Source organism: Rhyacophila brunnea, unplaced genomic scaffold, assembly GCF_057557595.1.
Source record: "Rhyacophila brunnea isolate RB1 unplaced genomic scaffold, BYU_Rbru_1.0 scaffold_24, whole genome shotgun sequence".
In the NCBI taxonomy this organism is placed as follows: domain Eukaryota; kingdom Metazoa; phylum Arthropoda; class Insecta; order Trichoptera; family Rhyacophilidae; genus Rhyacophila; species Rhyacophila brunnea.
In genome coordinates, this window is record NW_028232904.1 from 7,653,150 (window position 1) to 7,679,691 (window position 26,542).

The 26,542-nt window shown below is 36.0% G+C and overlaps 1 protein-coding gene across 3 annotated transcripts in view; it reads left to right on the plus strand.

Annotated features, from left to right (window-relative positions):
• faf (ubiquitin carboxyl-terminal hydrolase-like faf) overlaps window positions 1-26,542 on the plus strand; it is a 71,767-nt gene that overhangs the window by 19,512 nt on the left and 25,713 nt on the right. For all 3 annotated transcript variants that reach the window (XM_085951219.1, XM_085951218.1, XM_085951220.1), the window contains exons 12-33: window positions 4,225-4,574; window positions 5,070-5,200; window positions 5,378-5,574; window positions 6,645-6,747; window positions 7,325-7,502; window positions 7,780-7,891; window positions 8,211-8,339; window positions 9,135-9,264; window positions 11,548-11,655; window positions 11,747-11,878; window positions 14,196-14,294; window positions 14,892-15,034; window positions 16,301-16,411; window positions 17,691-17,799; window positions 19,035-19,266; window positions 21,702-21,832; window positions 22,967-23,221; window positions 24,311-24,430; window positions 24,548-24,788; window positions 25,031-25,198; window positions 25,436-25,497; window positions 26,256-26,368. In XM_085951219.1, the coding sequence (XP_085807345.1) occupies window positions 4,225-4,574; window positions 5,070-5,200; window positions 5,378-5,574; window positions 6,645-6,747; window positions 7,325-7,502; window positions 7,780-7,891; window positions 8,211-8,339; window positions 9,135-9,264; window positions 11,548-11,655; window positions 11,747-11,878; window positions 14,196-14,294; window positions 14,892-15,034; window positions 16,301-16,411; window positions 17,691-17,799; window positions 19,035-19,266; window positions 21,702-21,832; window positions 22,967-23,221; window positions 24,311-24,430; window positions 24,548-24,788; window positions 25,031-25,198; window positions 25,436-25,497; window positions 26,256-26,368 (3,354 nt within the window). The remainder of the gene's footprint in view (window positions 1-4,224; window positions 4,575-5,069; window positions 5,201-5,377; window positions 5,575-6,644; window positions 6,748-7,324; window positions 7,503-7,779; window positions 7,892-8,210; window positions 8,340-9,134; window positions 9,265-11,547; window positions 11,656-11,746; window positions 11,879-14,195; window positions 14,295-14,891; window positions 15,035-16,300; window positions 16,412-17,690; window positions 17,800-19,034; window positions 19,267-21,701; window positions 21,833-22,966; window positions 23,222-24,310; window positions 24,431-24,547; window positions 24,789-25,030; window positions 25,199-25,435; window positions 25,498-26,255; window positions 26,369-26,542) is intronic.

Consider the following 26,542-nt stretch of genomic DNA (forward strand, 5'->3'; position numbering starts at 1 on the left):
TGTCATATTGACATTTGCATTTATAATAGCAGTCAATGGACTGTATTCATTATTGTCAAACAATAGTAATACGAAACAAAATTAATATGTTGGTAACTTCGGCAACTTGTAACTTTACTTGCCCGCATACAATTTCCAATAGTTTGTGGTAATATTTGAAGTAAGAAAATTTGAAAGACTGTTAACCCGATCGGCGCGTTAAGTTTCCATACAAAAGATGTGCTGTCCGCGGTAGGTTTTTCGAAATGTTATTCTTCGCTGTATTATAATAAATACGGCAGTTAAAAATTGTGGCTACAACTGTTATCATGCCTTGATACATAAGGATCCAAGTGCCACACTAAAACACATAATGGAGTGTTGAATTTCACTGTGTTTACTTTAACAAAACTACCGTATTGCTTTGTTCGGATAAACTCTGTAGCCATTTTCTATGACAAACACTCGACTTCAAAACAAGTGCGCCGATGAAGGCAATTAATCACTGACTAATTTTATTTTACGCGTGTTAAAAACACTTAAAAATGCCATAAAAATTATTGAAAATAATAGCTTTTATTGGTGACTTATGAATTATTGTTAATTAGTGTAAGTTTTATAGATGACAAATCCATTAAAATTGGATGGTAGTCACCAGTTTTATTTCGTGGCATAGATTGTGTCAGCATTTTACATGTTTTATGGGCCATTCTAATTTAAGCGTAAAGGTGCGTCCACACTCGTTGAAAATATTATAATAATTTTTTAGTTTTTTTTTTTTAGTGAAACTTGGATTTTGTAGATTACTTTTCAGTTTTATTGAGCATTGTATTATGTTAGTGATTGTCATTTTATGTTTTGTAAAAAAAACAATATTTATTTTTTGAATTGCGTTTTTCCAAGTGCTATAAAAACTTTTTTTTGGGTAAGGTTTAAAAAATTTATAAGCATTAAATTGTACGCGAAGATAATTATGTAATATAGTTGAAAAGTCAATATTCCATGATTTATATTTTATATTATATTTTATACCTACCCGTGTGTTTTTTAGCAAAAATTTATACGTTTTATATATTCCTTCATAGTAATTCGTAATTTATTGGTAAAACTTGCAATCCTCTAAAATATAATAATATATATTTTTTCATTCCGTGTGGACGCATCTTTACTAAATGTTTACGACTTTCAATAATGAGCTCGATTTATGACTTTGAAACAATTAGGGAGACACATGAGTAATAAATGACATAATCCAGAACACAAGTTCAAGTACATTTTTAGAAATATTACAACAAATTTCTTTTCGTTTTTTGGTTGTCTTTTTCGTATTCCCGCACATGATGTAAAAATCGCGGTGAATTCAACTTTACACGGTAAATACTCGGCGCACACTCAACTCGAATGAAATATATTTTGTATACCTACTGCGCAGCCGCGAAAAATACCGCGTAGATTTGAACTGATGCAATCGTACCGGCGAATCTCGATAGATCGAGGGGGTTCGAAAGATCGATGTTTATGAAATTAAAACAACATATTTTTGACAAAGTTATCGATATGGCGGTACGAACACGAATCAGAGCATTTTTCAATACAAAAATTAATACTATGCGTGAAGTATTTCCTACTTTACCGACATTTCAATTTTCGATATCAACAGTTGCGACATCCGCCCAGTATCAGAGCTTATGTAAAAAACAACATATGTCCCATCCGCGGCGATCGGGTTAAGGTTAGCCACCAAGCTGACCAATATATTATTTTATATTTCTGGGTTTATTTATAATTTTTAACAGTAGCACACAATGTATGTTATGAACTAATCACAGCAAGTGTCGAGATGGTCAATTTAGGATTAGAATTGTTGCACGTACTGGCCGACAAAAAGAGATCGGCGATAACATGAAGTCAGTGTAGTCACACATAGAAGATTTCTCGGTGACATGCCTGTCACGACGGTAACGCATGTTGGAGGCGTGTTTAAATAATGTATCGGCTCTCCTTTTAGATGTGACTCTTTTTCTTCTTGGCAATAAACCAAAAATTTACTAATAATAATTCTAACATCACTCCTGATCAATAGCGGCCTTAAGCCTGGCAACGGGGTAGGTCAATTTTGAATATATTATTTTAATTTGCCTTTTCGTTGTATACTTAAAAGACGTATTGCAAATTAGCTTTTTATACATTATAGAAGAAGTACTATAAATTTTTATATGTAGGTTACTTACCCTTAAAAAAATTCCATTTTTCACGTTGTCAACTCATCGTTAACCGAAATTGCACCCAACACGTTATAATTTTTTGTAAATTAGGTCAAAAAATAAACTTTGTGTGTCTATTTATACACCTAATAACTGTTGTACTTAATACTATTTAAGAACATAAGATTAAAACAATCAAACACATTTAATAAAAACTCCGTTATAATACCTAGTGTTATGGAATGGCGGGATCATTTATATATAAACACTTTTTATATTTCCACTGATCTCATTAGAAGGTAACTTTATGATTAATATAGCAGATTACATTTTAATCGGTAACTTGTACACAATGGTTTAATACAGAAATTGCAGTCGATGGGTTTTACTCAAAGGTTGGATTTAAACTGAACTACAAATTAATAACATATGAAACTTTCAGAGAACAATGGTCAGTTTGAAATAATAAGCGACAACAAATAAGAATAAAAAGGTTTGCCACACAAATGAGACCTTGAAACCACAGAACAAAACTCTTGAAACATTTAAGGAAAAATTTATATCATTCTGTTTCATTTTACATATTGAAAATAGTATAGCTGTCTCGTTTTCGGCAATGACCAAAATTTTGTGTATGCAAGTGATAAAACAATATGAAAAAAAGGCGTGTTTTGTGCTTTCTTTCCGTCTCACATATGGGAAATGAGAGAGAAAGAAATATTATTAAGAAATATGAATCTTGGCGTTCATGAAATTGACCGAGAAACGCTTGTGAGAGTTGAGATACGTGTGTGTGTGTATGGTGGTTAGATACACGTACATACAAATTAGCGTGCGTCACGTTACAATCGCTCGCCAAAACGGAAAAAGGCTTAGGATAATAATATATAGGAGATAATTGACATTGTATAATGTATATAGATTGTAAGATATTTATTTTTGGGAGGTCATTGACTATTTGACCCTAGGAGCCAGCCGCCCATGCTCCTGATTGTGTTAGACATATTTTTATTATAAAAAGCTTCAATTTATGTAAATCGATAGATCCGAACACCACGGGGGCGTAAAATGAAATGATAAATTTGGGGACGTTCCTCATTTGAAAACGGAAGTGCGAGATTAGCTGCACTGGAGGGGATTGTTAGTTCACAGTTTTAACACGTGGACAAGAAGCTCTTTTTCGACAATAATTGTTATTTATGGTTGTCGTGAGTCACTGAGTCAGCAAGCCTGATTCTACTAACAACAACCTTTGAGAAATGAGGAAATAAAAATGAAGAATCTGTACCCTCATCACATTGAAGATGGACATGTATGCAATTAATGCAATTAATGCCTCGGAAGTGTCAATCGATGAAACTACAGGTGCTGAGATAAATTCAATATAAGTGAAAAGATTGTTTGGACAACAGGGATTCTTTTTGTATTAGATGTGACCGACATGTATATACACTGAACTCCCCATTTACACGGTAGATACGTTCCACGCGATACCGTGTTAAAAAGTAAAAGGTAACAAAAATTATTCACTATGTTTTAACACATACTGGCCAAATTGGTCTCCAACATGCATTCAGAGCTGATGGCTTTGCACCGTGTCATTTCGAAATCGTGTAAAAAAAAAACTGTCTAAAAAGGGAGTTCAGTGTAGTTAGGAATGTGAACTGCCAGGTGTCAATATTAGAACAATATTGTTAGCAGATCAAGTGAACCACACAAAATACAAATCAGTTTTATCATACTTGAAATTCCAGTCAATCTAGTAACATGTAATTCAATTCTAATACAATATCAATGTTATTACTAAGTTTAAAATATGTCTAGTGTAACTCAGACTAACAATAAATTCAGTTATTATAATATACTCTAGTTTGATATTAATCCTGCCTCCATTTCCACGATTGATTAATGACCATATACAGCATCCGTATACAACATAATCCACGATGCTTCGCTTAGGAGTGAACACACGAAGCATCCATATGCCTTAGAATAGCAAGGAGCGTTTATTTAATATTGATTATTATGTCTTCATTTTTAGATGCGTAGAAGAGCTTAAATCATCAGAACGCTGGGCCTTGCCAGCCCTCAAACAGATACGAGAAATCTGCTGCCTGTACAAAGCTCGATCTGGCGGTGGGGCCGGCGGGAATCTTACCAACATATCGGGGGCGCCGCTCAACTCCAGCGGGATGCCGTGCGGGGGAGGGTCGGCAGTTCCAAACGCTCCCATTGCGGCCAACAATGGGCAGCAGGCGGGGGCCCGGCCGCCTCCTGCTGCCCTGCTCAGACAGGCCGTAATCGAAAGGCTCCAGAGTCAGCACTCCCTCGTCATCCTGGTTACCGATTCACTCACCTCATATATGGAGCATGCTAGGGCAGTTTTTAAACGTGAGTGGTTTATTTATTTCAATTTAATAGCTTTCATATTAGAAATTATACAAGCTCGAAATCTAAATTTAAAAATAGACATACATATTGTTCTAATTTGAAAATTTAAGTTTAACTGATGCCGCCGGGATTGGATTACGTTTATGACACTAGTTAAGTGTCTAACTACCTAATTGGTGTTTTCGCCGACAACATTGAAAAAGTATCTACGCATATGGTTGAAATTGCATGTAAAAATCCAAGCTTTGTGAAGTCAGCAGGTACCTACCAGCGCCGGCGGCTCAGCATTTCATTACAATAAACAACTTCTTTTATGAATGCCATGCTTGTTTTGGGGATTTTTTATGTTCTATGCTTAAATAGAATGTGCCGCGAAAAATGTTATGTAACGATATAATGAGTAATGCTTATAACGAGCAAATTCAGTCGGTCTCATCTTCTCCGTAATAAATGAGTTAGACTGTATAAAGGAGTATTTTATATGTTTATCAACAGAACAACCAGATCTGGATTGGGAGACTTGGCTTCCCGACGGAAGATATCCTCATGTAGCGCAGGTCCAAGAAAGGCTGGCTTTTCTCCGCTTCTTACTGAAGGACGGACAACTATGGCTGTGTGCTGAACAGGTTAGTCAAACTAAGCTCTCTATTAGTTATCCTCTTTTAACTAGAGCATAATATATACACATTAATCACAGTGTATTGTTTTACCTTTTGTTTATTTACCTCTGTCTAACAGGCAGTCTTCATGATATATTAAAGTGCTCTACTTGAGTTGGCTTCACTGTACAAATATCTTTGCAGGCGAAACAGATCTGGGTGTGTCTCGCAGAGAGGGCAGTGTCCCCTGACGACCGCGAGGCTTGTTTCCGGTGGTTTAGCAAGCTGATGGGCATGGAGCCGGATTTGGACCCTGGCATCAACCTGCAGTTCTTCAAGCAGAACGTGCTCATGCTTGACCCCAAGCTGCTCACTCACAGCGGGATCAAGTGCTTTGAAAGGTTACCGTTAAACTTATAACTTTTCCTTCACGAGGAGAATATAATATATTATTTAAAAATTAATTATATAACAATAATTATCGACTAAGTAGTGTTATTGAAATTGAATTCTAATTCTTATTGACAACCGTTTTGCACTATTCTTTCATAGAGATTAGTTTCAGTAACACCGGTTACGAAAGATGGCGAAGGTGTATCTAGTCAATTTGTCACATCAATGCTCATAAGCTTTACACTGTTACCGCCTGTTCTAGCATTTTTCGATAGGCATCTAGTTTTCAAAAAACGTATCTGGCTTGTGGGATTTTTACTAGAATTTTTTGATGCTTCCAACAGTTTTAAATGTGCTAGATATTTAGTTATTTATTTTCATGTACATCAAATTTCCGACTATCTACTAGATACCTACTTAATGCAAGTAGATCGGTACTTATTTTAGTAACATAATTTAACACTTGGAGCATTCATGGCCATGCAGTGAAACGGTGTCATGTAATTTAATGTATGTATGTGGTATATCACATCAGTTTGACGATTATCTGAATGACATGAAACTTGGAACGCTGTTGACACAATATAGGCATTTGTTGTCAATTTTGAAAGATATTTCTGTTAAAATGTTTGGTTTTTACACGCAGACATTTTTTCAATTTTTGCAGTTTTTTCCATAAGCGAAAGGAAAGATATTGACTTTAGCGTTTTTTTCCTGCCAAATAGCTTGTTTTCGTGGCCCGTATGGGATGTTTTTGTGAACGACAGTTGGCAGCACTGTTACCGTCTGCATTTGTCAAAAATTGCAATCATTTCAACACAATTTTACATTCATTCGAACAACCAATTCAGTAAAATAATAAATGTGCAGTGATGTTGCCAAGATATACTTTGAAATTTGAAATTGTCACGAAAGGATGGTATTGCTATCATTGTCAATAATAGCAAAATAACCTAAACTACGCAATTCTAGGTGAAACATTTATGAATTTATGACGCAAACTCGCGGCAGGTTGGAATAAAGCTGCTGAAACAGAAAATTGAGTGGTCAATTGAATGAATTGAATTATTGATTTTAGATTTTTTCGAGCTGTCAACGTGAAAGAAGGGAATTTAAAAGCCAAGCGGAGAGGATACCAGATGGACGAGGCTGATCTTATCGGCTTGGACTATCTGTGGAGGGTAAGTCTTTTTGTATTGTATTAGGTTAAGTGGTTAAATCATCACCGGGATTGTGGCAGGGTCTATAAACGATAGAGCGTATTCTGTAGACAACGATCATGTATTGTATGGGGCTACATATGTAAGTGACTTGACCGTGTTCTGAGGGAAGTCAGCCAGAGGCAAACCGTGGCACACGGGTTATCAATGATTGGAGCACAAGTGAAAAACACTATGCAAAAGGGTGGATACTGTCCGCTATACAATCTTACATTCCAGAGCAATGATTCCTGAAGCAGGCGCTAATGCCTGAGAATTAGGTGATGGAAGATTTAAGTGGGAAGTCATGAGGTTTTATGAATGCCAAAAAAACGTAGCATTTAAAATAGTCATTTTAAGTGGAGGACTGCTTGTATTACGCACAAATGTTTTGAAGGGGGGTGTTTGGCTCGAAATAAATGTTCTAGAAATATGTAAACGTATAGGAAACCGTTTTAGAGGTGTGTTTTGAATGAAGCTGAATGAACGGAGAAAGCAAGTGATGTAATAGCCGCTTTTTGGGATACAAGGGGTGTATATAGTATTCTGTTTGTTAAAGGTGATAAGTGACTGCAGTGAAGAGATAGCGTCGCGGGGTATCGAGCTGATGAGAGAGCTGTGCGCCAACCCGGGCGGGAGACTAGTGGCCGACTCCTACCACGAGACCTTCGTGGCTGACTGTTGCCAGAGGTTAAAGGCCACGCATCAAGCACTGGCCGAATCCGAAACTCCGCAGCGTGAGTATGCCTCTACCATCAAGAGATTAATAAAAACAATGAGTATAAAAAATGTCTAAACTTTTGAGTTTTGCAAATTGATTCTCCACTGAATCTTGTCATGGGTTAGTGAACTGGCTAGTGAGTCCTCGGTGATAGACTGTTTTATATAGATTTTCAGATGCTGCTGGATCGCCACTCTTGTGAATAACCCCCATGGCTTCCGTCCTCTTTTACTCTGCAGTGTAATTGAAAGAGTGATCTGCTTTAAGTCTTATAATCATTCTTTTATTTTCAGAGGCGACTGCGTGCTGTGTTCGGTTGTGCCGAGTGTTGCGAGTCCTGACTGAATATGTGGAAGAGTGCGACCGGAGATATACCCCCATTCGGGAGATATTACCATTGTATAGGTAATTTAAATCATATTTTAACAGCTAGTTTGCCGGCCTCTGTTGGGTCATGGACTCAAATCCTGAAATTATAATAAAAAAAATTGAAAAACTCAAAAATCTTGAAAGAGTTGAAAGGTTTACATTCATTTGGAATTTTGAAAAAGTGATTAAAAATGACTTGCATTAAAAAGAATGAGTTGGAAGGCGCCAGGCGAGACAGGACTATACAACTGGTGCAATCTAGACAACAGCGATACTAACCATCAACAATAAACACATTAGCGCCACCTACTTAATTATTCGGAGGTACCACTATAATTATAATAATTTTTTCCAGGGCATGCCGCGGTAGACACTGTGGTTTGATAGTGAGATTTCAGGCGGGGCAGAGGCCTCTGGATGATATGGAGCTTTTTACACATTCCAATGAGACCTTACACTTCCTGAGGAACATGATACAGAAAAGGTAGACTCATAAACTTCATATTTGCAACTGTTTATTTGTAAACCCATTCTTTTGCATGACACTTGCAGTTCTCTGAATGGCTTTTTCTGCGGTGATTCTGATATGGTAATCATATCAATATGTCGGTATCACATACCGGCACAGGTTTCATAAACATTGCCACTCCATTGTTGGCATTGGTATCTGCATTCTGTATTGCCTTTTCCAGTGCAATATGAAAAAGTGGATGTGAAACAGAAATGAAAAGGCGTCTTACCACTATATGGAAGGATCGAAAATTTTAATTACCACGAATGATGCTTATATAAACATTAGCGTTCTCCATATTTTTGTATTATGTCAAGTCATGGACTCTGAGGGCAAGGGTTCAGAAGGCAATGGATGCCTTCAAAATGTGGTGTTAGCGCTGAATGTTTCATATTTTTTGGACAGCTGTCAATCATCCAAACATGTTGTGAGACACATTCTGCAGTTTTTTAGACATATTCAACGCAGATCACACAACCTGGAGTGACAGGTGACTTACCTAAAGCCATTCTGTGTGTTTAAATTGTGCAGACAAGTAGTTACTTATTAATATGTTAATCAGTATAACACTGAAAATGTAACAAAATTTAATTTCTAGTCCCTTAAATATGACTGTTCAAATGTGCATTTTTATTTCCAGTTATCCTTCGCTCACCTCCCTCCGGGCAGGCCCAACAGCACCCTTCTTCTTTACCACATGTTTATCGACAGTAAATGTTTTGTTTCTTATTTGTCATTATTTTACATTTCGATGTTCGTTTATTCTAGGTTACAAGGTGTGGTTGGCAGCAATATGAAGTTAGAACTTTATTTAAATGGAGAACTGTTGGACTCGAGTCACGATAGGAAACTACTCTCCGAAATACCAATTAGAGACAAGTCAATCATCACTGGAAAGGTTGGTTTGTTGATCCGATTTAATTTCTAAACATACATGATTTGAAAACACCTCAAAAAGTATTATGCTGTCAAACCAGCATGCATCTTACCTAATTACTATAGAATTAACTAGAAGCCATACAACAGAAGCCCATCGGTTTTTGTGGTTTGACTCAAAGTTCCAATAATAGTTACTTACCATGATTTCTAGCTGACATCAGGATCTCCAAATTTAAATCATAACGTATTTGCACTTGCTAATAATTTTATTAACTACTTGATAATTCATTCAATGAATAAATCATAAGATTTGCGGATGTAAATGGAACAATATTTTAAAACGTATTACATACTAGAGGCGCTAATTCCAAAAAGCGATAAGTCCACATTTGGTCAAAATCGAGAAAAAAAAACGCACGTATTCTTTGTATAATTTTACACAATATGTATTGATCTATAAATTCCAAAACGCAACATAACCCTACAAAAAAAAATATTTTAAGTCTCGATTTATTACATAAAGCGCCAAGTCCGTGTTTCATATTATTTAAAGCTTGGTTGATTTCGCGCGTGTTTAACCCTTTTACTCCTACGGGGCCGATATTTCGGCCCACCATACCTATGCGAAAACTCCATCTGGGCCGATCCATCGGCCGAAAGTTTGGAACCAAATTTACGATTTATTCCAAAATTTTCCCGTCATATTTCGTCTCATGTAGACAAAGCATTATATTCACTCTGTGTTGGGCATGACTAATATTTATTTTAGTGCCGCACTTGTTTATAATTTGGCATACCCTAATAACTCACAAGTCATAATTGCTCTGCTGTCGAACTCGAGACCAAAGAGGGTCATAAAAATAATAAAACATTATTTTTATGACACACTTTAAATTCTGATATTTCTTTTAGTTGTTTTATGATTCATATATCACATTACAAATGAGTTTTGTAATTTTTGAACTAACAATGGATGCCACTGTACTTTTTGTAAGATGGTGAAAAAATACATGAATATAAATATTATTATAAATGATTTAGTGCTTTGAGAGTTATTTTTTGAAATTACTTCATTCCCATATCAGTTAGTCGTCGATACTGTATCGAATTCTCTTGAGATTTCGTGAATTGAATAATATTCTTGAATACCTTGGACACTATACGATTTTTTTTGATTACTTTATAAAAATTCTATTTCATAGATAAATAATAATTTGTTTATTTTTTTTTCTGTTACTACATAAGGATAGATTATATTATAAAATTTGATAAATCAATTATAAATAAAAAAATGTTCTCACACTTGTTTTGTTGTTCAAACATAGTTTTATCCGTTCATTTCTAAATAAATATTGATACATTATTTTTTTCTTTTGTTTTATTGATGTAAACTATCAATATTATTACTTATTATTGCTTTATACACCATTGAGAACACACAAAAAAAGTTTCAAATTTTTAAAACATGTGTAGAATTAGTTATTTAAAAAAACTAAATCGACGATTTTTTGTCAAAAAACGCTTGGGAGTTTTCGCATATGCTAGGCTAAATCAGCTGGGAGTAAAAGAGTTAAGTCAACCAATAAGGGAATGTTCAATATTGAAAAGGGCATCTCACATGCTGTAGCATCTGGTAAACTCATGACAGTGCCACGGAAATATGTGCCTTATCTGGAGTAAATTAAAAAGTGAGCTACAAATAGCGCTACGTCCAATTTTATTTTGCCTATATTTATTACATTTAAGAGTTAATCGGCTGAAACAAATTGCCATTTGGTTCTAATTTCAACAAAGAATACAACGGAAAAAATAATCTCACGTCAAAACAAATAATTGAAGCTTGAAACATAAAAACGTTGTTTCCTGAAAATATTGAATTGTGGACTTGTCGCTTTTTGTAATTAGACGCCTCATATGGACTTCTACGGAGTGGAGGTTATAATAACAGGTATTTGTTTTTATGAGAAATGTATGTTGGTCATTTGCTGAACTTATTAGGTCCATACTTTGACTTCAAACACACATTGAAAAAATATGTGTATTTGCCACACCCAGGATTTGAACCCGGGACCCACGACAGAAGCCAATGCATTACCCGCTCGGCTACCGTGGGTGCAAACCTATTAGAAAAATATTTACCTATTTCTACTACACTTTTCTCGCTTCTATAACAGAATGCATTTACATTCCTACCTTCATTTGTCGCCCCTTGGAATGTTCTGTCTCAAAGTAATACTTATTTAGATGCAATACAATTAGTTTATAGAGAATTAATACTAACATGAATGTTGTTTGTTTCCAGGTAGGTCCAGCTGGTGTGACGGGTCAGTCTTCGAACGATAGCTCTTCAGATTCCTCGATGGGATCGCCACCTCCTCCGCCGTTACCCGAAAGGCAGCTTCCCGGGGTGGTCAGTATACATTTTGCGCGCATCCACGTATAAATACACGCTGTTTATTGTGATTATTCAATGTTGTTTGAATGTATGTTATGTATTTCAGATTTTGGCGCGGGGAGACTGGCAGATTCCGTTCATCTTAGATTTAGAACAGACAGGCTGTGAATACAACCATCCGCCTCTCAGGGACGGGGCGCATCAGCTAACCAAGATTTTACCGCCACACCGTAATACGGTAATAACCTGATATTCCTTCTTTGTCTACGTTTGCTTTCTATAGTTTAGATTATTTTGTTCAAGCGGCCCCCGACTTTCCTGAAAATGTGTACAAAAGTAGAGCAATGTAAAAAAAAACTTCAAAAAGTACCTACTTTAAAATATTTATTTATCAATGGGTATCAGTGGCGAAAACTCCATACTAGGCGATTATTTAAAGCCTACCTTCTTATGAAAAGTAATTTCAAAATTGCATATTGACGTATTTAAAATAATTACTTACTAATATTCTATAAAAATAATTTAATTTGACAATGACATCTGTCGTATATGTAGGAATGTATTATAAATATATACAGATTCTGTCAAAGGTTTAAAAAAATATGCCACAGTGCGCCATCTGTCATCACGTTTGTGCGGAGTAGGGGGCTTGCGCAGGTGCCGATCTCGCACTTACGCGTGATGTTAGTATGAAGCTTCTATACATTATACAAGAAATGAAAATATAATTAATATTAAATTCTACAGGTTTTTTAAAAAGGTTTGTCGATAGCTATTTCGGTTGTAACACCATTATCAAGACTATTCAGATAGGCCGTTTGCCTTTCTAGTTAGCGTTCCCATGAACAAATTAGATTTTGAGGATGAACTACATACCATTAAACAAATAGCCTTAAGTAATGGATATGAAACATCAATGGTAGATAAAATATTATATAAAAAACAACTTAAATTAGCTAGATCAACAATATACCCTAACGTTAAAGATTCAAATCGGTATTACAAGTCCATTGGTTATCACGGCATTATTTCAGACAAAATTTATCAAGAAATTAAACATAGCGTTAACGTAGCATTCAAAGCTAATAATAATCTAGGATTAAACTTAAAAAATAGTAAAGATAAAATCAACAAACTGGAGAAAAGCGGAGTTTATAAAATAACATGTGGCACATGTAGTCTATGCTACATTGGTCAATCTGGCAGGTCAATAAAAACTCGTTTTGAAGAGCACCTCCGGTCTTTTAGGAATGGTAAAACAGATTCTCAGTTTGCTAAACATTTGATATCAAACTCGCATAGCATCAGTAACAATGAAACGCCAAAATGTTTGCATATATGTAATAAAGGTCTAAAATTAAATTTACTTGAACAGTTGGAAATTAATCGCGAATTATCCAAAAGTAATCACATAATTAATGAAAATTTGGTAATGTATTCGTCGCCACTATTAAATATAATCTAAACACACGATTAAGACAATTATACTAATAATATTTTAATTGATTAATAATGTCAATAAATAACCATCGAACACTGTAATTTTGATAAATTTTGAAAATTTCAATATCCATTTTAAAAAACCCACTTAGGGTTTTCAAAGTATTAATAATTTTACAATTAATAATAATGTAAAAATTCATAATATTGCTGGAACGAATAAGAAAATGTATTCTGTCTCTATCTATACACGTATAGTATTTAAGCAAAGGCAAACGGCCTATCTGAATAGTCTTGATAATGGTGTTACAACCGAAATAGCTATCGACAAACCTTTTTAAAAAACCTGTAGAATTTAATATTAATTATATTTTCATTTCTTGTAAAATGGAATTCTACCAAGTAAATGCTAACTCAATTAATATTCTATACATTAGTATTCCGTCGGCAACGGTCGCAGAGACTTGTTTGTTCGTTGGCACTGCGCTTGAACATTGTGAAATCTCATACGAACTCATGGATTTTTAAGTTCACCTTTTTGTTGTACGTATTTTATGATTATCGCTTATCAGTTATAGATGTGTTATTTTCATTTATCCATTTTCCAAAAATCATAAAATATTTGACAAAACGCATAACCAAATAATCTAGAAGTGAATTCGCATGAAAAAAAAATGACATTTCCCACTCTTCATCCTCATCAGAGTAACCGTGGACCTATCGAATTATTCGCCGAGGAATGCTGATGTTTTTTTGTATGGACTTTATGTCACGTGTTTATAACTTTATAAGGGCATAATATTTACATAAACTGGCAAAACGCACAACGCATCAACATGCGTCCGAATGCAAGACTAAACTTGTTTACGTATTTGAGAAGGTGACGGGGAGCGGAGGAGAGAGGTTCTACTGCAATGAAGCGTATAGTTTTTGCATATCGACAAAAATCTAAATTTTAAGAAATGTGTGAAAGCGAGGGCCATCTGTAATAGCTTTTTAAGAGGCCGGTTGCTCGATAAATTTGTAGCTTGCGTGTGAGCTAGATCCAGCATCACATTTTCCACTTCTATGATGAACATTGCAAACATATTTATGGTCATTTTGTGTGTTTCCAGGTGGAGCGGTTATCTGTAGCTCTAGTCAGTGAGGATGATTCCGTATTGCATCAGATGATGTTTGGGATCCCTCCGCCAAATGTAGCTTATAATGTTGAGGTAAGATGATTTCACCATTCATGAATCTTCATTCGCCAAACAATATATCACTCATATGTATGTGCATCTTCCGTAGAAATTATCAATTTGTACGAGGAATCTTCGTCATGTATGTATCATGAAAAAGGCTAGATTACTTGTAGGCACTAAGCTCACATAGTCGCTCATGCTACGATGGTACAGGTGTCAGTTTGACAAATGGCACTACTGTTCGCAAAAAACACAATATAAACTTATAGCACAGAGGAGTACACTGGTCATGAGGGGTGGTGATGGACCACAGACGGACGATTTCGTTACCATGCGGGACCGGGTGAAATACCACCATGCGCTACAATAGGCATGTTTTGCCAAATACTACCTTTTTTGTTATTCAATCGATGTAATATTATGTTTGTTATATTGGTTTCAAATCTTTACCGATCAATTTTTCATAGTCAGTTTCCATAAATGTTAAAAAAGTGTTTACTGTCGATCTATTTTCTGAGATAATCAAAGGCAAACGTTTGAGAAACAGCAAACTGCAGTGGACGGTTTTCTGATTTCTGTGGACTCATTGATATAGAATTTGTAGTGATTATGTATGATTCTGACCAGGTGCTGTACAGTACTGTGATGCCAGCCGGTGAACCCCTGTCGAAGATTGCTGGTCAGCTGGCGTGCGTCCGCCACGCTCCCCTACTCCTTGATGCCATTGCCAATACTGCCTTCCTGCAAGGGGGATCACAACACTCCGTCAGGTACTGACATTATACTATTATTGTGACATTCACTTAAAGTTCAGGTATCAACATTTCAATACTCGCTATCAGAGACCGACTGACAAGAAGATCTTTGGAATATTGAAGCCTGAGAAACATATCTATTAGAAAAATACTGGACCAATTGGGATTCAAACACATATCTGTCGCTTGTCAGGCAAGTACTTTTAGCCAATTGATCTTCCCCATACAAGTGTCCTTGCACAATATCAATCTGAAATTTGTATTCTCAATAAATGATTGCCATGTCAAAACTTAAAATTTTGAGTAATTTTGACTCTAGGTATAAATGAAGTTAGTATGTATGTAATGTCATTAGTTAGATTTCAATTACAAAAATGCCACCAATTAATGTCATCACAATCATTTTGCGGATAGTGTGGTTATTAGAAATTAGATACATATTGACACTTGACATGGTAGCTTAATTGGTAGACAGAACTTGCCCAACTAACAAAATACATGTATTGGAATCCAATGGCGAAGGGGCTTGGAAGATCCGACATAAATAGTTCACACTAAACTTTGATAATATGTGTAGTGATAATAATTTGATGAATACCTACCAAACAATCCTTGCAAAAAGTATGTTTAGGATACTGTAGTGAGGGGTGGAGGTAGGCTGTTAAGATTCAACATAAATAATGCACACTGAACTTTGTCGGTCATACTTATTTATTTTCATTGAATTAATAATATAAATTGCAGATGGTATTGGTCAGTTTTTAAAATTCAATTAAACCCTGCCTAAAGTAAACCATGATAGATGTTAAATTGAAAATATTCTTCTATCTATAAAATATCTAAAATTATCCATTGGATCATACATATATTTAGATATTTTATAGATCGAAGAATATTTTTTATCTATTACAGTTTGGTGGGCAGGGTTTAATCGAATTTTAAAAACTTTGTATGCTTTGTTCAATGAAAACATATAAGTATGTTGTCGGATCTCTACAGCCTACCTCCACTATGATGGTTTGGTCTAGGGAGGGTTTAATTGATTTTTAAAAACTAACCAATACCATCTGCATTAAGTATTCTTGGTTCAATGAAAATAAATGACTGAAGTGGTTAACGATTTAAAGTGGTGGTGAACTTGGTTCAATATTTTTTTTAGTATTTTTCTAGTCTATTAATAGTTTCATTGATTAGGGTTTCAGTCAGTCAGTTTTCAATTAAAAGTAATTAAATCATAACGTTTCTTATAGCTTCTTAATGGGTGTGTGTTTTTGTTTTCAGGAGTGGGGTGTTGTACATGTTGAGGCTGGTGAAACTGGTGCTAAATGCTGTCGGCCATTTTTTGTTGCTGATAGCGCCTGATTCTCCCACTTCAAATGGGTCAGAACTAAGGTCAGTAACACGGCATACCATCTTTAGGAATAAATTTATTGGAACATCCCACATTAATACATTTAAATGGCTTACAGCACGCACAAATAAGAAACGTCAAATGATTTCATGGTAAGAGGAACAAATAGCGAAGTGCGAGAGAGGATATTCGGTCTTCAAGCTGCCGCACATCAAGTTAAACGATTCGCATTCTGTTTGTTTTTTTCTAGCTAAGCTATCTCAGTACAGTACTCTTTGTACCATCTATGTATCGCTGAGTTGTTTACAGTTGCTATACATTTTAAACGTTTGAGTTACAATCAAAATTATTCATAGATTCCATTGAAATCATATCATCATCATCAGCTGGGATCGATTCACTGCTGGATGAAGACCACCCCTAGCTCCCACCACTCTTCTAGCTTTATCCATCAAAATTTATGAGTTTCTGTGGGCGTTTAGTGCCCTTTGGGTACCACTGTATGACAGCATTTGTCCAGCGGTCGTCCGCTTAGTGACCTCTATCACGTTTTCTGCTTCGTTATCCATTGGTTTATTTTGTGATCTGTATGTGTTATGCCCAATTTGTATCTTTCCCTACCGCGTTGCCCTACTTGTAATTTTTGGATTTCACTTACATTAAGAGTCCATGTTTCACATGCATACGTGAGCGTTGGTGTTGATAGCATACATTAGTTGAACACTACGCTTAAGAAACAATGGGGGTTTACTGAAGATACTAATCAGGCGCCCAAATGCACTCAATGCCAGTTTGGTTCTATGTGCAAACTCGTCATATATACCACCGTCAATTGACATTGTTGTCCAAGATAGACGTAGTTGTTGTCCCGCTCGATTTGAGTGCCATTGATCAGCAAAGCAGTTTATCATTGAAATCATATTATACATGTCACAAATTGCTCACAGTGTACCTAATTGAAATTTGCACAAATAAATTGATCTCAATTATTTGTGCCACTAATATTATTATGGTTAATAAGACCTTTTAATTAAACGATTTTTTTATAAGGCAAGGAAAACGTTATTTAAATATTTACAATCAAGCCTTCGTGTCCAATTGAAAATGGTAATTTACATTTTTTTGACAAGGGTACCTGCTTGTAATAATTTTTTTTGGACTCAAAAATCATCTATAGTTGGATTTGTTAAATTAGGAATTATTCTATTTTGCCTGCGACTTCAGGGAACGATCCAAAATGTCATTTCACTATTATGGTCTTGTAATTTGTAATTTGAGCTTTAAGGTATGTAAATAGATGTGTTTGTTTTGTGATTCCAGAAATAGTATAGGGACAACGGAGGTACTCCAAGAGGCTCTGCAGGCGTTGCCCAATCACAATAACTGCGAGCTCATGCTGAAGGCTGTGGCCCAGAGCATGGCTGAACAGGTGTGTGCACTAGGCATTAACTCGATTACAATTAATTAATTTTAATACATTATAAACAAGAGATACACAACATGTCGTTTAGTTTAAATTATACAGTGAGAATTAGAGTTGTCGCAGTGACACCTTTGGACAAAAATAACAAGCTGAAACGTAGCTTTGAAACTGGGCGCTAGAGGCAGCATGTCATTAGGAAGAAATTGTCTCACAATTTCTGTCAGTCACAAAGTGACCGCCATTCATTACAAACTAACCTAGTAATATATCTATGTTTCTGATCTTTGTCGGCTTTGGTAGGTAATTGAAAAAACGAACTCCTAGGACAGTCATATTTACAGGACTTTAATTGCAAAGATATTTATTAGAAAAGATAACGTACTAAAATAGATATTTTACAAAAAAAGTGATGCCCAACCGGGGGATTGAACTTGTGCTAAAAAATTCTACAGCTCCGTTAGATTGGCTTTTTGTCCGGTAGGCCACCCAGACTTTGACTACTGTTCGGAAAAATAACATAACCATTGTCGTTTCGTCATTTCATATAATGAAGAAGACAGTTCTAAGATCTAAAGGACATCAAGGACTCAAAAATACTTAAGATTTTGACTAGATTTTGAAGACTTGTTTTTTATGGGTTAGTAGAGGATTCGATTGAATAAGATACAGTATATCTATACGTATCTTAAATTCAATACTTAGAGATGAATGGCTCTGTTGCAATGACATTATTAATGGACAATTCACTCAATACAGTAGCTAGTAAGTAAATTTGTGCATAGCAAAATTCGCACATGTATAGGTAGACGTCACGCAATTTCCATTATGCGATATCACGCATCGGGAATTTATAGCAATATGACCTTATTGTAATGGCGATAGAACAGTGTTTCTAGTGTCAATGTTCATTTGAGCGAACCCGTTCGAACCGAACCATTCGGCAGACTCGACAAAAAGCATCGGGAATTTATAGCAATATCACCTTTATTGTAATGGCGTTAGAACAGATTATGCCATTCGGCAGACCCGACAAAAAAGTGAGTCATATTTTTTTCCAGATGCTTCGTCCATATTAATGTCATTGCTCTGTTGGTATATTTTTATCTTTGAAATGTCTAGGTTATTTAAATTTATATTTCTTAAGAAGCTAAGCTTCAAATAATAAATAATAAAAGTAAATAAATTAATACAGTGATCGAGGAGATAATTTATTATAATATATTGAATTTGATATCTTTTAGATGGTGACCGATACCAGCAATCGCCAAACGATGGCCGCACTAGTGTTATCGAGAAGGTTGCCTTCCACGGTCACCATCAGAGCTGCGGGGGGCCACGCCCTTTCAGCTGCTCTCTCCCAACCCGTGCAGCAGCTGCCCGAACCGCCCACGCCACCCGCGCAGCCTAATTATGTCGCCAATTGCGCCGCCCCTGTCGTCCATCCTCCCAGATTGCACAATGACGATGTAGCCTGTAAGTTGCACAATGATTGTCCGAGTTGTTTATTATACGTAGGTCAAAATATTATTTGGACTATGAAAGTTTGAAAGTGTGAAACTGAGATATAACAAAAAAAAGAATAAAATAATACATTTTTGAAAACTTACATTTATATTTTTACAAAGTTACAAAGAAGGACATCAGTATAATATGATAAGCTTACATAATTGTAAAGATAAAATAAATAAAGGAAGAATAAGATATTTAAACATGGTCAATATTGAAACGTCCACATATTTCAATGTATTTGTGTTACAAAAATGGTAATAGTTAGGAACTTAGACCCTTCAGAAGATCAATAGGCTTGGCATATAGATTGTATTGAAGTAAAAATCTTTTTTTGGAACTTAGACCCTATAGACTATCAACCCTTCAATTAGAGAGTTTTCTATTCCAAAACTTTTTAACATGGTTCATTTAGAAACTGTGGGAAAAAAATATATTTTCTGCATTATCAGTTTTGTTTTTGATACTTATTTACGATTTTACGGGATTGATTGTCTAAATAATGACAGTTCGTTTTATAAAAAAAAATCTTTTTAGCTTGTAGCATTGATTCAAAGCAGTTTTGCCACAGTGCCAGAAACAAATATATCGTCGCTCTAGTATTTTTTTTTTCAAAGCAACAATATGTGAAATGTTCAGGAGACGAAAAACAAAGTTCATTACCTTATAATTCAATGCTGGAAGATCTTTCATATTTATCTATTTTACATATTGAGAGATAGATTATATTTAGGGAATCCAATCCCGGGATCCCGAATCCCGGGATCCCGGGATCCTGAGCTATTTTCGATACCTATGAATCCCGGGATTGATAAACATAATCCCGGGATTTCGGGATTGATTTTTTTATCAATTTTTATGGAAAATATAACAGAAAAAATACTTTTAATACAAAATAACTAATTAGAAATAAACTGAGTTTGAATGAAGTTTGATGTGTAGGTTGCCGATTCATTTTATTTTTTCACATAGATTATTAAAAATGAGAAAGATTGGTAAAAAAACAATGCTTCGCACTTTTAACAAAGTAATTCCACCATGATATCATACGTTTTACGGCAGTTTCATATTTGGCTGACTAATTAGATTTATGAAGCGGAAAGGCCATAAGTACGCCATGATTATTTGCTTTACTATTTTAAATCTCGCTGATCTATTCATTATGTCTTTACTATCAGAAATAGCAATCTCATATTAAATTCACATTATTATTTATATTACAATATTATTTACTCCATTAAACTTGTGTATTTCCAAGATTTAACGTATACAATATTAACAATAAATGTCTTAAATAGTATAAATTATACTAGATTTATTTTTGACCGATTTTATCAATGTTATTTGTAAATATAAAAATTTTATATTAACAATGGAAAAAAATCCCAATCCCGGGACCAGTCCCGGGATCCCGGGATTGTCAAATTGTAATCCCGAAATCCCGGGATCAGAATTTTGGCTCGGGATTGGATTCCCTAATTATATTAGAACATATTAAAAGAATAATCCAGCAATATTACTCATTTAATTAAGAAGAATTTGTACCTATATATTTAACGGCAGATTCTGCACTTTAGCCTTAAAAATATATAATAACTTAAAAAATGAAACAATGTATTCAAACGGCGGAAATCAGTATAATGAGGACGTAGTTAGTAGAGCTGGACATTGATAATATTAGACGAAAACAAGCGATCCATTGACCAATCATGTAGTAGAGGGGGTGGTAACTGTATAACAACCTCAGCACCGTTTGGTCCGTACATTGGAAAGGTTAATTTCGAATGATTGTTTTATACCGTGTTTCTTTCTTGGACATTTTTTGAAAAAAATATCTAATTTATTCTAATAAAAAATGTATATTTTTTTTAATGATTTCGATGCGTTTATACACAAGAAAATGAACTGCATTAAAAAGTCAATTTTCGCCAAAAATGGAGCTTCGTAAAACAAATACTAGAGCGACGATATGTCAGAACACAATTGTGATGCTTGTTACAAGTGAATCTTCAATAAAACTTGCTAGAAATAACTTGCAGTTAATTTAAATCATTTGCCTTGTCAACCATTTTTGCCACTTTACGGGTGTAATGACAGTAATTTTGAACATACATAATTCTGAAAACGCTCATGAGAAAGTACTGACAGTAATTTTATCAAATCTAGCCAAATGATATCTGGTATAACTATTCTCACTTAAGTGGAAGACGTCAGTCAACACTCGAGGTAATATTAATCAATCAATGGTTTTGTCAATAATAATGAGATTGGTTTTCTTTACACTTCCGTGTTTTGTATTCTGATGCAATGGGGCATTATAGTAGGAAGGGACAGAATTTTGATCGATAGACATATTGTTAAGTTATATCAAGCTAAATTTCATTGTGATTTCTTTTTTCCAGTGGTGCGAGACGCGTTGGAAGTGGTGACAATTTGTGTGGCTCTAAATCAGGGTCATGTGACCGCCCTCATCGGAGAGTCATGGTGGCAGGACCTGCTGGTCCAACTGGTCATCATGTGCCCCAATCCTCAGGTAATTAATATGATCATTGTTACGTAACAGTTTTTTCTACAAATGATATCTTTTAGCGATAGCGCTCATAGAACGCGTCGAGCGGGCGAAGTCGGCGAATGCAGTGTTTATTCATAACCATAATCACACGTCTCTTCCCGCGCATTACCCTTCACCTATGTAATAAGCGGCCCAAGCAGCACAAAACAATTATTTTTAAAGCGTCTCTCATAACAAAGCAATAAAAATATTATATTATTTCGGGGCTTGTAATAAATATTTACGACGACATTATTCAACCAGCGATAAACTTGACACGCAGTAAAATTAAACAATGATTCTCTGTTATTAAATAATTGCTTTTCGCCCGTCGATCGACGAGGCCTCGAGCGGCGTAATTTTGGTAGCCGTGTTCAATGAATGGACTCCATTGTATTTTCTTTCATTCGTATCGCCGAGAAGCGGTGATTCGCGAAAAAACGATGATTGATGCGGCGGGCGCGTATAATGCGTCGTGAAATCCAGTGGGCGCTGGTGTATTTGATTACGTTGTATTTTCGTTGATTTACGCGCCACTTGTAGAAATTTTGCTCGAGCGCCGCACTCGCTGCGTCAATGGGCTTTATGCCTTACATGAAGGTGTGGATGCTAAATAAGGATATATCATAGAGAGTTCAGATTTTTGTAATGTGGCTGTATCTTATCTTCTTCATGATTCATTACTAAGGATCGTGACCCAGTTGATTTGGCGGTCCAATAACCGTCAGAGGGCCTTTTCCAGTGTGAAACTTGTGCCATTTTTGATTTCGTCTACCTATCTGGAGGGAGCTATTCCTTGCCCTCTCAAACCTTTGGCCCTTACCCAATATCACAAGTTTTTTTCAGGCTGTCGAGATGTATCATTATGGCATTCGGTGTCGGCATCTAGCATCTAAAGTTTTCATAAAAATATGAGATTTCTTTTGATAAAATAAATTCGCTGGCCATTTTTGACAGATTGAAAGACATATTGAATTTCATCATCAGTTTTTCCCGGAAGATCGAAAAAAATCAGCAGGTTAAGACACTAGTCTTTTTCAGACAGATATTTAAATTTTTTTTGCTAGCTCTTGATTAGTCGTAACTCATTGATATTGGTATATTTTCATTTGTCAGGTACGAGTATGCTGCGCAGAACAACTACTGGCGATGTGCTCTTGGTGTTCCGGTGCCGGTGCGGCTTCCGCGCTAGCCGCATTACTGCCGCACGCAGGCGGGGCCGCTAGACGCCACGCTTCCAACGCGCACCAGTACTTTCAGCTGCTCAACAGGCTGGTGGCGGCCGCCGGACCCACCGCCGCCCAGCCACTTATGGCCAGGGAGGTGGCATGGCTGAAGACCGCCAAAGAGACAGCAGCTGCTGGACATCAGGTTATTTAATTCCTACATATCTTGTAGTTTTACTTTATCATTGATACCTTAGGTCAGGGTTGACGAACCTTTTTACGTACGCGTGCCAAAATTTCCCAAATATTATTTTTTGACTGTCTGACGTGCCGAGCAGTTTTTCATAAGGAAAACATAAAATTAATTCTATTAAAAAAGTCCAAAAATTATAATTGAGTCCTTGAGCCTTGAGGCTCTTTACGCACAATTTGACGTCAGAATTGCTTCAATCAGGTGAGGCATTCTTTCGCTAAAGCAGTCTCAAGCATTGTAAACATTTGTAAAGCAATCAAAATCAGAGGTTCACGGCGCGCCTTCCCCCGCCACCTGATGAGGTCAGTGCGATAATATTATGTGTGACGTATAAAACATAAGGACAGACCTATGCAATTTAAATTAAACCAAACGCTTATTCTTAAAGCGTATCTGCCTGCTATTATTTATACAATGTGATATATCATTTACGCATGAATTTCGTCATTTGCGTTTTAGCATTGATTGGTAAAAATATTATTAAAAACCGAGCCGATGCGAAAAACACGCATTGCTATGATTACCAATTTTCACAACTTGTCAAATAGCACTATACAATGACAACAATGCGTCTCGTTTATGCTTGAAGAATGAGATTGGCGGGACAGTCAGCACTTTTGCGTATAAACAGTTATTGTTGAGATAGTTTTATTTATCCACTATTGATGCCAGTAAATCCATGCACGTGTACAGGCACTATAATATCATGAACTAATGAAACCTTTGATGGGCCAAACATCAATAAATTCATCAAATCTCAATAATTGCAGTTGGCAGGTTACATTTCATGCCTTCGTAAACATACATTTGGTATTCTGGAGTGCTTAAGATCATTGTTAAGATCGCACACTCAATCTCAGAGCAGTTGTGACACGCCGACTTTGTGAATTTTATTTACAAATGATACAATTTTGTTCTTGGAGTTCGGATTATATTGGTGTCACACTAAATGTTTGTGGAGGAAGCCAATTGAAACGATGTAGGTATAATTGGGATTTAGTGCTAGCATTTAAAAAGTTGTTAATATTTTTTGTCTTACAGGTGGACGACACATTGTTGGAAGGTCACCTGAGTTTGGCAAAAGAAATCTTTGTTTTGTCAAGCAGTGAGGTCAAATATGAATACGGATCCAATGGAGAAAAAGATGTCCATCTTATAAAGGTAAAGCTTCTTATTATCATTGATTATATTAATTTTAATGCAAAACTAAATTCTTTTCCGTCCATCCTAGTTCTCTTGACAGATAGATACAATATGTGAGTCTATTTTTGTTTATAGGATCTCGTAAGCGAATTCCTGTGGCCTTGTTCCTGGGCGCAGCTCCAGATGAAGCGGGGAGCGATGTCCAGCAGTGGAGATGGCGGAAGCGGTCAGAGCAGTGGCGGTACCATGCCGACGGCGCTCTGCGTCACGCCTGGTGCGGTGGCCGCCGCTTGTGACCTACTTGCTGCGCTTTGCCATCGCTGCGCACCGAACATGGCCCTCCTCACAACGCTGCTCACAGACATGTTTTATAATGGTAAGCTTTAACTGCAGCATCACTGATTGACCTGAAAGAATGAAGTGCCAGCACTAGTAATTAGTTATTCATAGTCAAACTTTGCTTAGTGGTTTTTGTTGTTGTTGCATGTTGGCATCTGGCCGAGGAAGGTAGATTGGATATAATTGGCTCCTACAGTCAGCATAATATGTCATCATCTAATCTGTATCACTCAAAAGTTTGATACAAGAATTCAATTAATCGTAATCCTTTCGTTTCAGATAGCAGCAGTGCGCTTACGGAATGGGAATACCTGCCGGCTGTAGGTCCTCGGTCTCCGTCGGGTCTGGTCGGATTGAAGAATGCCGGCGCCACCTGTTACATGAACTCTGTACTCCAGCAGCTGTACATGGTGCCAGCTATCAGAGACCACTTACTCAGAGTTGAAGGTTGGTTATTACGTAAAAATTTGTTTACTCTATTGGCTGTGTTTTATTCAAAATTTCTCTGGATGACCATTTGGTAGCTGTCATTAAATTTGAAAAACATCTGTTTTTGAGTGGATTAATGGCGGAGGTGTTTGTGATGTTATCCTCACCCTTTACCGTCCCCTGAACTTGCCCGGCTTACTGTAATAAAGATGTGTGTAAAAAAAGTATCCACTTTCATGAAAATGTCTATTTTAGGAGCTGTGACTGATCCAAACGAAGATTTCTCCGGCGAGGAACCAGCCGAGTTTGCTTCTGAGGTATATTAGATTCATAATATATTCAAATTAAAATATCTATCATAGTATAAAGACTCAAATTAAGTAGAGCACTTAGGCGAAATAAAACCTCATTGGCTGCAAACTGCTCTATACCAATCAGCCGACACCTCATTGGCTCGTTGTCTGTTTTACGAAATGTCAGATATTATGTACGCGTCAAACACGTCATGTGTATTTAATAAGTAAAATAAAATCCTCATGTCAATTGTTTTATCATATTGTCTTGTTTTGCTGACCCTAGCATTGTACCCGTTTTGGTTTCACACAGGGCATACAATATCACAAATTAACAATGTTATGAGTGTCCCCACAGAACAGATTAATAAATAGAATTCCGATAGGCTATTCCCCAATACACTACATTTTGACGCAGGGTTTCAATGTGTCCTACGAAAAGGAACCACACATAGACGTTCAATAGTGTGTTGCAACCTTCAAATACACCAATATTGAATGAGCGTCAATGCATAAACCGAGAGCAGTTGTCAGACCGAAAGACGAGCGTATTCTTTACACGTTTAAGTTTATCCCATATTCATCCACACTCGAGATCGGTTGCCTGTTACTCCATACTCGTTAGGTATTTCAGTTCCCATTATTTCTGAGTGTTTGAACTGATTTACAGAAAACTAGCGCTATCATGAGATAGGTTTCAAACCTGTTGATCGTTATCTTACTAAATATATTTTGTTTCTGCTGTCACATTAGTGTTAATAGATCTTGATGTTGCTTTTCAGGAGTCAACCGATTACAATGTGGTCATCTTGAAGCAAGTTCAAGCGATCTTCGCCCACCTTCACTATAGTAAACTTCAATATTATGTGCCTAGAGGTCTTTGGACTCATTTCAAGTAAGTTTTTTAGCACATTCATTGCTGACCAGATAATTACTAGTTAATTACCACATTTAAATGTCACGTTAATTATATCTAATGGCCAACTAATGCAAACGCGCCAGTCGCGTTGTCATCACTAAATGAGTTAATATTAATACAATGGGTATACATTTGTGTAAAAATTAATCT